At 50.8% G+C, this 10,263-nt stretch overlaps 1 protein-coding gene across 1 annotated transcript; it reads right to left on the bottom strand.

The window, feature by feature from the left end:
• Window positions 1–454: 454 nt before the first annotated feature.
• LOC109566996 (testis-specific Y-encoded-like protein 5) lies at window positions 455–3,723 on the bottom strand. Its single transcript, XM_070800157.1, has one exon. The coding sequence runs from the start codon at window positions 3,544–3,546 to the stop codon at window positions 2,305–2,307; it is 1,242 nt and encodes a 413-aa protein (XP_070656258.1). The 5' UTR covers window positions 3,547–3,723; the 3' UTR covers window positions 455–2,304.
• Window positions 3,724–10,263: the final 6,540 nt, after the last annotated feature.

Raw genomic sequence — 10,263 nt, 5'->3', positions numbered from 1 at the left:
AAGTGTTAAATCAGTATGGGCATCTTTCAAAGGCAATGTACAAGCTAAAGGCAGAGAAGGAAGAGGAGAGTGAGGCAGGACCGCTCACTGCTCACCCGAGGCAAAGCTTGTCCTGAGGTTTCTTTCTCGGAATGGGTGGGGCATGGCTGTGTGCATGGCAGAGGTGTAATATTTGTCTTCTTCTTTCAGAGGTAGAGGAAGAGCAGTTTGGTCTCCACACCTTCCACAGTGGGAAATTTTTATCTTTCTCCCTGTATGTACATATATTTCCTGCTAATCTGCTGTGCTGTGTGGTTAGTCGCTCAGTCGTATCCAACTCCTTGCCACCCCACGGACTGGAGCCCACTGGTCCCCTCTGTCCATGGGGATTCTCCAGGCAAGAATACTGGAGTGGGTTGCCATGCCCTCCTCCAGGGGATCTTCCCAACCCAGGGATCGAACCCATGTCTCCTGCATTGCAGACAGATTCTTTTTTTTTTTTTTTTTTTAGAGATACAAGCTTTTATTGTTTCCATCATACATGCAAGCTTACAACTGTTTATACTGTTTCAGAACAGAGAAATAATTGCATTATTACCAGAGTGCCAAATTACCAAGTAAGACAACCGGTTACTGATTACTTTGGGGAGGTTATTTTCACAGAACACAGAAACAATTTCCAAATTATACTTTACTTTCAAGTTCAGAGTTATATCATGAGACCAGGACACGCTGATAATTGTAATAGTCACACAAAGTCTCCATCTTAGAGGGGAAAAAAAGACTGTTATTCTAGTGAAAGGTCTCAAGTAAGCACCTTATCAAAGACTGATGGATAAGTCTTTGAAAGAGTTTACAACAGAGCAGTCTCTCTTTCCTCTTGTGGACACAGGGAAAAGGCAGCTTCATCACTTTCTAAGACTTCTTGTCAACTCTGAAGACTTTCTAAGGTCCATCTCTGGAACGTCATTAGTTAACATGAAAAGCAAAAAGCAGATCTGATACGGTAGTGAGAGTGTAGCCCACCACGATCACCACCAGCAGAGTGTGTCAGTCTCCCAAAGTGGTCCCAGTTGAATCGGCACAGTGTCTTGGACTTTCAATCAACAATACAGGCGGGGAGATGGAGACGCAGATGAAACTGGGTTGACCATAACTGATAAATGATGTAGCTAGGTGACGGAACATGGGGTCTCTCCATTTCTGTGCATGTCTGAAAATGTCCATAATACAGGAAAAAGCTTTTTTTTTTTTAAGAAAAAAAGCCAACCTGTACAGCTCTATTTTCCCATTAGGCAAAAAATGGGGAAAATGATAAGATTTACTCAGAGACAAAATAAGTAGCACATAATCTTCTACAAAACACAGGGCCACACCTGGAGCCACAGCTTGACGACAGTGAGCACATGTCCACATGTACCAGCCTGCCCATCAGTCCAGCAGCCAGCAGGGTTCCTGGAAAGCTTGAGAGGGTAGGTGTGTGTCTCATGCACCAGGAGAGGGCCTGTGTCCACAGGTAGTTCTCGAGGTCCTTGTTGCCCAGGAAGCCAATTGGGGCTGACTGGCAACCTAGACAAAACTCAATGGCCTGACAGTGATGAGGTGTGGTGCAGACCTTGACAAAGGTTTACCAGGAAGAAAGGCCCAGAGGCCGGAAGAGATGCAGAACAGTACAAAAGCCACAGCAAACTGCTTCTCACCCTGAACCTCAACCCGTTGTCTAGGAGGGCAGCATGGGTCCCTGGCCAAAGCCAGAGATCCTGCAGGTGGCACCTTGGCTGGTGACCCCAGAGCCAAGAGACAATCAGTTTTGGCTGGTGGCCAATGCCACATGCACTAGCTTCATTCTGCAGTGGCCACCAAAAAGCTTGCCACAGATGGCATGCATGGCTGGCATGAACTCAAAGCCCAGTAAGTCACCAGTCCTGAAGTAGCAGAATTTGAGGATGCGCTGGTCCTCCTGCTGATTGACTCATGAGTGTCCATGTGAAAGCCAGGTGGGAAGTGCCAGAGCCAAGAACAGGGTCCAAGCAATGTAGAGAGAGGCAACACACGCTGGAATCAAGTGAGTTTAACATATGAACAGGAGGGGCGAGATCACATAACCTATGATACTAATGTAGAGAAAGCAAGAACGTCACAGAAGGCAAAAGAACATGATCATAAATACCATATTCTTGTAACCGAAGTCCAACAGGAATAGTGTGCAGAGGCCAAAACGAAGAGAAGGCAGACAGCCAAACACCCAAGGCCAGCCGGGCACGGGGGCCAGTAGGGCACGGGGGCCAGTAGGAGGTAGGACGCAGGACGCAGACTTGAGCACGATCAGTTGGACTTGTTTACCCCAGGTGCCAGGGTCTCCCCTGGCGGCCTCGCAGGACCCGGCCTGCCCTCCTTTCCTTTCTCTGCACGGGCCCCTTCACTCATCAGGTAGTACTGGAAGGGATTGGGCCACAATTCCTCGTTGATTATCTCCACAGTCTTGTCAGACTCGATGGAGCTGTGGTTTGAAAACCACCCAAAGAAGCTCCGGCTGTTGTCAGGGTTCCCCTGGCTAAGGGTCTGGAGGTCGTGCCCGGGGAGCTGCTGGATTGGAGTGGAACGAGACACCACCTGACCCGAAGGGCCGCACCCGTATTCCTTGATGAGCACCTTATTTTGGAAATAGGGGTTGCGCCCGAAGTAGAACTTGATTTTGTAGCCCAGTCTCACCAGGCCAAGCTCTTCCACCTCCAAGCTATTCAAGAAGCTGAGGACCTCTTTATCCTGGTTATTCAGGAAGGACGAGAGCTGGGGGTGGTTCCGAAAGGCCTGCCCCCAGAAGCCTGGAATATTCTGGATAAGGAAGTTCCTGCGCTCTAGCTGGTGCAGCAGCAACTGCCCAAACTTGCGGGAGAGCCGCAGGTAGGCCCGGTCCGCCTGGGCGTTCATGGTCTCCAGCTTCCGCTGGACGTTCTCCAGCGTATCCATGCTGCCCTCTGTCGCCGGGGGCCCTGACCGCACGTTCTCCACCTTCTCCTCGCCCACGGGGACGGAGGCGGCCTCCGCCGCGGCCCCTTTCTTTGGCTTCCCACCGGCCAAGGCCGCAGACCCCCTTCCCACCGCACTACAGGTATCTGGGGCCTTCTTCGCGGCGGGGCCGCGCCGGCTTCCGACGCGGGGCCCGTTTCTCGGCCTCGCCACGGTGCCCATGGTTCCCATGAAGACGGTGTCGCTCACCAGACGCTCCGGGAGGGATGTGGCCTTGACCGGGCAGGGCCTGGTCACCGCCTGCCCGCGAGTCCCCGCCGCCCGGGCCCGGAGCGCGAGGCCACAATCTAGGGGCAGCCGGCAGGCAGCCTCTTCCCCGGGCCGGCGGGGCGGCGCCGGCGCAGCGCCTTCCGGGCCACCCCAAACCGCGCCAGCCTGCACCTGTGCCGCCTTGGTCTCCTCCCCGAGCCTCTGGCACTCTGGAGGGTCCGGGTCGCGTGGGGCGTCGTCAGGCGCGGCGCGGACTCGGCCTTTGGCGCGGCTCTTGCCACGGCCTTTGGCGCGGGAGGACCTTCTCCCCTTACTCCGGCCGCTCATGGCGGCGGCCGACTGGACCTCAAAGCCGCGATACGACCCCGTGGCCCCCCTGGCACCGGCTCGCGGCCCTACGGAGTGGGGCGCTCCATGGCAACCCTGCAGGCAGATTCTTTACCGACTGAGCCACCAGGGAAGCCCAATCAAATTTATAGACCAGGGCAAACTAGAGTATCAAACACAGCCTAAAACAGATAAATATATATGTGAATTTATATAAAAATAAATACAGATGTATGGGATAAATATAAACATGGAACATTTATTATGTAAAAACAAGGTTTTAGTCCCCTTGGAATACAAAAATGATTAAAAATTAATTCCTGCTTCAAGAGGCTAACGATCTGGGGGGGCCCCCAAGTAGGTTAGAAGGTAATAGGACAAGATGCACAGAGCAATGGAGCAAAGTGACGCACACACAAGCTCCTGTGGGCACCCAGGTGGAGGACCCTCTCAGAGGACGTGAGTCTGTTCACAAGGTTTTCAGTGCCCAAAACCAAGGACGGGGGCGGGGGGAGGGGACTGTGAGACCTGCAGACACCATGTACACAACATGAGATGGAAGAGGAAGTGGTTTTGTGCCCTTCAAATTAGACCGTCTAGATGCTTGCCTTTTCCCTCTCTGTGTAAAATGACTCATTCTCAGTACGTGTGCGTGTGTTAGTTGCTCAGTGGTGTCTGACTCTTTGCGACCCCTTGGACTATATAGCCCAGCAGGCTCTTCTGTCCATGGGATTTTCCAGGCAAGAAAACTGGAGTGGATTGCCATTCCCTTCTCCCATTCTCAGTATATTTATCTGTAAATTTCTTCGGACTTTCAGTTTATCAAAGAACAGCATCGTGTCATTCTAACGTGTGTTTGCCCAGCAGAAGACAGAGAATTATGCTGACAGCGCTTAGCAAGAGATTTCTGGAGGTGACAGAGATGTTTCCAGGCAGAACTGTTCCCGGGCCATGTTCTGCAGGGTCTGAAAGTTCACTGACTCCCTACCCCACGCCTTCTCACACTCATTCTCTCCAGGCGCCAGTCTCTCTGCTGCCCTCAGGCTTCCTGGAGCCCTGCCTGGGGCCTCCCTGAGCCGCCCCGGCCTCCCCGGGCCTGGCCTGGCCCGCTGGTCAGGCTCCTCTGCAGGGAAACCGTCCCGCCCTCCTCCACTGGTCAGACTCCTTCTCTCCTGTTTGTCCAGCAGGAGGACAGCTGTATCATTTCACTAACCTACAGTCATGTCTCAAAGCCCAAATTGCTAGCTTATTATATGAGCTTTTGCAAGAAAGTTTAATTTTTAAAAGAAGAGGATTTAAGTTCTGGAAAGCAAAGGCGGCAGCTTCAGTTAAGATTGTGTTCTCTGCTTTCCTGGCCCCTCAAATTACAACCTAGGGGAAGTGGCTTCTCTCTCTGAGTTAATTTGCTCTGACCCTTGGAGGCATTTGTAACCTTCAAGTGCCCTCTGGAGGCAAGAATAATCTCACGTTATATAAAATATGGATACAGTACCTGTGTGCGCGCGCGTGTGTGTGTGTGTGTGTCAGTGTGTAGTGTGATGTGTGTGTGTGTGTGCAGTCTCTGGTATGTGGGGTGTGTGTGTGTATATGTATGAGGAGGGTGTGATGTGTGGGGGTGTAGTGGGTGTGTGCGGTCTCTGATGTGGAGGATATGTGTGTGGTGTGTGTCTGTGTGTGTGTGAAGAGGGTGTGGGGTGTGTGTGTGTCTGTGTGTCATGTGTGTGTGTGTGTATGAGGAGGGTGTGAGATGTAGTGGGTGTGTGTGGTCTCTGATGTGGGGATGAGTGTGGGGTGTGTGTGTGTGTGTGAGGAGGATGTGAGGTGTGGTGGGTGTAGTGGGTGTGTGTGGTCTCTGGTGTGGGGGGTGTGTGTGTACATAAGGAGGGTATGACGTGTAGTGGGGGTATGTGCAGTCTCTGGTGTGGGGGGTGGGTGGTATGTGTGGTGTGTGGTGTGGTGTGGTGTGTGTGTATATGAAGAGGGTGTGTGGTGTTTGTGGATGTGGTATGTGTGATATTATGTGTGGGGTGTGAGGGGGTGTGTGTGTGTGTGTGTAGTGTGGTGTGTGTGTATGTGTGGTGTGTATAGGGTGTGTGTGTATGTGTGGTGTGTGTGTGTGGTGTGGTGTGTGTGTGTGGTGTGGTTGGTGTGTGGTGTGGTTGGTGTGTGGTATGGTTGGTGTGTGTGGTGTGTGTGTGGTGTGGTGTGGTGTGGTGTGTGTGTGGTGTGGTGTGGTGTGGTGTGTGTGTGGTGTGGTGTGGTTTGTGTGGACTGGTGTGTGTGTGTGTGGTGTGTGTGGTGTGGTTGGTGTGTGTGCTGTGTGTGTGTGTGTGCTGTGTGTGTGTGCTGTGTGTGGTATGGTGTGGTTTGTGTGGACTGGTGTGTGTGTGGTGTGTGTGTGTGGTGTTTGGTGGGTGTGTGTGTGGTGTGGTGTGTGTGTGTGTGCTGTGTGTGTGGTGTGGTTGGTGTGTGTGTGTGTGGTGTGTGTGTGGTGTGTGTGGTGTGGTGTGTGTGGTGTGTGTGGTGTGTGTGTGCTGTGTGTGTGGCTGTGTGTGTGCTGTGTGTGTGGTGTGGTTGGTGTGTGTGTGGTGTGTGTGTGTGTGTGTGGTGTGTGTGGTGTGGTGTGTGTGCTGTGTGTGTGCTGTGTGTGTGCTGTGGTTGGTGTGTGTGGTGTGGTGTGTGTGGTGTGTGTGGTATGTGTTGTGGTAGTGTGTGTGTGGTGTGGTTGGTGTGTGTTGTGTGTGTGTGCTGTGTGTGTGTGTGTGGTGTGGTTGGTGTATGTGGTATGGTTGGTGTGTGTGGTGTATGTGGTTGGTGTGTGTGGTGTGGTGTGTGTGTATGGTGTGGTTGGTGTGTGTGTGGTGTGGTGTGTGTGGTGTGGTGTGTGTGGTGTGGTGTGTGTATGGTGTGTGTGTGTGGTGTGTGTATGGTGTGTGTGTGGTGTGTATGGTATGGTGTGGTGTGTGTGGTGTGTGTGTGGGTGTGTGTGTGTGGTGTGTGTGGTGTGGTTGGTGTGTGTGTGGTGTGGTGTGTGTGTGTGTGGTGTGTGTGGTGTGTGTGTGCTGTGTGTGTGCTGTGTGTGTGGTGTGTGTGTGTGATGTGTGTGTGGTGTGGTTGGTGTGTGTGTGTGTGGTATGTGTGGTGTGGTGTGTGTGGTGTGGTATGGTTTGTGTGGTCTGGTGTGTGTGTGTGTGTGTGGTGTGGTTGGTGTGTGTGGTGTGTGTCTGTGGTGTGGTGTGTGTGGTGTGGTGTGTGTGTGTATGTGGTGTGTGTGTGGTGTGTGTGTGTGGTAGTGTGTGTGTGGTGTGGTTGGTGTGTGTGGTGTGGTTGGTGTGTGTGGTGTGGTGTGTGTGTGGTGTGTGTGTGTGATGTGTATGGTATGGTGTGGTGTGTGTGTGTGGTGTGGTGTGTGTGTGTGTGCTGTGTGTAGTATGCTGTGTGTGTGCTGTGTATGGAGTGTGTATGAGAGAGAGTGCTCACGCACATGCACGTACTTCTACCAAAAGACTGCTGGGCGTTCTGCCATCTCTTGTCCCGCTGTCCAGATGCCGCGTCCAGGCTCTCACTGTCTTGGGCCTTGACTGCTTCAGCAGTTACCTACCCCATCTCTGTCCCCTCATTCTCACTCTCCCACAATGTTTTTTCTACTCAACCACCAACGTGATCCTTAGTAACTTAATTTAGGACATTTTTTTCACCAATTTAAAATCTTGAAGTTTCCCCTTTGCACTTAGAAATTTTGCCCCCAGAGGGCAATATTTCACTTTATCACTGTATCAAACCTCACAAAATTAACCCAACACAGCCCAGAAACACTACCCAGATAAAGTACCAACAGAAAGATATTTCTGTCACACAAAAGCCAATATAAGAAGGAGTCTATTCCACAGACACCAATATAAGGAAGAGAGAATCTTACCAGGTGGGGTCTGTGCAGGTCTGGGAAACAGGCATCAGTGTGGGAAATGACCAGCCCTTGCCTACTGCTCTGACGGCCTTCCCTACCTCTCCACACCCCTTGCTCACGGCACTCCAGTATCCTAGACTTTCTTCCTGTTCTCTGTACAGCCTTGCTGGATTGTTATCTTTGACAATCCCCTGGAGGAGGGCATGGCCACCCACTCCAGTATTCTTGCCTGGAGAATCCCCATGGACAGAGGAGTCTGGCAGGTTACAAAGTCCATGGGGTTGCAAAGAGCCAGACACGACTGAGCAACTAAGCACAGCACATTCTTGTCCCTGGAATATCCTTCACAAAGATTGTTGTATGATTGGCTCTTTCATATCTTCCTAACTTAGCTCAACAGTCACTTCTTCAGTCACTTTCACATCTCGTGAAGCCCACCTGCCCACCCCCATCACTGCCTGAAATGATTTATCATTTACTCAACACTCACTTGGAGAAATGGCAACCCCCTCCAGTGTTCTTGCCTAGAGAATCCTGTGGACAGAGGAGCCTGGTGGGCTGCCGTCTATGGGATTGCACAGAGACACAATTGAAGCGACTTCGCAGCAGCAGCAGCAGCAGCAGCAGCAACACATTCACTGAGCACCTTCAGGGGGCGCTATGCATGTGAGCTACCTCAGGGTAGGAACAGACCTGCTCCTGGCCCCTTGGAGCTTACAGATCTCTCGCCAAACCTGTCTACATATTTATGTCAGCCTCCCTGGCTAGGCTATGACAGCAGAGACTTTGGTCAGCCTTCTTCACTGCTTTACCTAGTACACCATTGATGGCCAATCAGCATTTGTTGAATGAATAAGCAAATGTTCCTATTTTTTATTAGGGTATGCAGAATTAACATTTTAAATTCCTATCATTGAGATCAGTTCAGTTCAGTCGCTCAGTCGTGTCCGACTCTTTGCGACCCCATGAATCGCAGCACGCCAGGCCTCCCTGTCCATCACCAACTCCTGGAGTTCACTCAGACTCACATCCATCGAGTCTGTGATGCCATCCAGCCATCTCATCCTCTGCCGTCCCCTTCTCCTCCTGCCCCCAATCCCTCCCAGCATCAGAGTCTTTTCCAATGAGTCCACTCTTCGCATGAGGTGGCCAAAGTATTGGAGTTTCAGCTTTAGCATCATTCCTTCCAAAGAACACCCAGGACTGATCTCCTTCAGAATGGACTGGTTGGATCTCCTTGCAGTCCAAGGGACTCTCAAGAGTCTTCTCCAACACCACAGTTCAAAAGCATCATTGAGATCAAGTTAATTCATTTACTATAAAAATGAGGCAAACAAGAAACCTAACATGGTAGCCACTGCTGCTGCTGCTGCTAAGTCGCTTCAGTCGTGTCCGACTCTGTGTGACCCCAGAGACAGAAGCCCACCAGGCTCCCCCGTCCCTGGGATTCTCCAGGCAAGAACACTGGAGTGGGTTGCCATTTCCTTCTCCAATGCATGAAAGTGAAGAGTGAAAGTGAAGTTGCTCAGTCGTGTCCGACTCTTAGTGACCCCCATGGACTGAAGCCTACTAGGCTCCTCCATCCATGGGATTTTCCAGGCAAGAGTACTGGAGTGGGGTGCCATTGCCTTCTCCGAATATATGAAGCAAATTACCTAATACTTTATTCCTTTAGTGTTATAACACCTTAACACAGTTAATGTTATAACCTCTGTGTTTACCACACAGTAAATCCCTACCTACAAATGAGTTCCATCTTGAGAATGCACTCATAAGTCCAATTTGTTCATAAGTCCAACAATGTTAGCCTATTTACCCAACTAACAAAATGAGCTATATATAAATTGTAATAGGGTTATAATACGTTTCACACAAACAATATTCTAAAAAACAAGCAGAAAATAAAGGAAGTATTTTCCATCTTATAGTACACCTTGAAAAGTACAGTAGTACTGTACGTCAGCTGGCATACAGGGACACATTCGCATCTTTGAAAGCTCACAATTTGAAGGTTCGCGTGTAGGGGACTTACTATGTTTTACGTACAAATGTAATACATTATTGGAGTAGGAAATGGCAACCCACTCCAGTGTTTTTGCTTGGGAAAGCCTGTGGACAGAGGAGCCCCGAGGGCTACAGTCCATGGGGTCGCAGAGAGTCAGACACGACTGAGCATACACATGCACACATATAATACATTATATACTCAAGAACATCAAAATGACTTTATGAAAGTCACAGTGTAAACTTCTGGTTTCCAACCTTCCTGACTACTCAGCTTGCTTCTCTCTCTCTATGCACCAACCCCCAACATTTAGTTTCAAAGTGTTAGGTTTGCCTTTTGAACTGGTCCTGCTCTAAGTTCGTCTGATGCTGGTGGTCTTTGCTGGAGTGAGAGCTCCTCGGGGGATGGTGTGCAGGTCACCCCAGCCCCCTCCTTGGTGGAGTACCTCCTCAGAGAAGGGCAGCTGTGCTTCTTTCCTCTGCATCTTTCTTTCCTCTGCCCCCAAGCACCCTATTCTGGTGGGGCGTCACCTCCTTTGGCTTCCCAGGCAATCTCAAGGCTCCTCTCCTTTCTGTAACACATTCTCCTTCATGTGGAGTCATGAGAACCATTGGGAAACCTGTTCCCCTTCACCAGGCCACTGTCCCTTCAAACCAGCAGGCCAAGCCTCCCCACGTTCAGAATCTCTGAGAAATAGGCACCAGTCCTCATGTTTATGAGACCCTTGAACTCCAACTGTCCCAAGACACACCCCAAGCTCTTCTAAAGATCATCACTGAGCAGGTTGTGCTTAGCTCGGCTGGGA

This window comes from Bos indicus, chromosome 12 (genome assembly GCF_029378745.1).
Source record: "Bos indicus isolate NIAB-ARS_2022 breed Sahiwal x Tharparkar chromosome 12, NIAB-ARS_B.indTharparkar_mat_pri_1.0, whole genome shotgun sequence".
Classification (NCBI taxonomy): domain Eukaryota; kingdom Metazoa; phylum Chordata; class Mammalia; order Artiodactyla; family Bovidae; genus Bos; species Bos indicus.
This window is presented reverse-complemented; position numbering and strand designations above follow the sequence as displayed.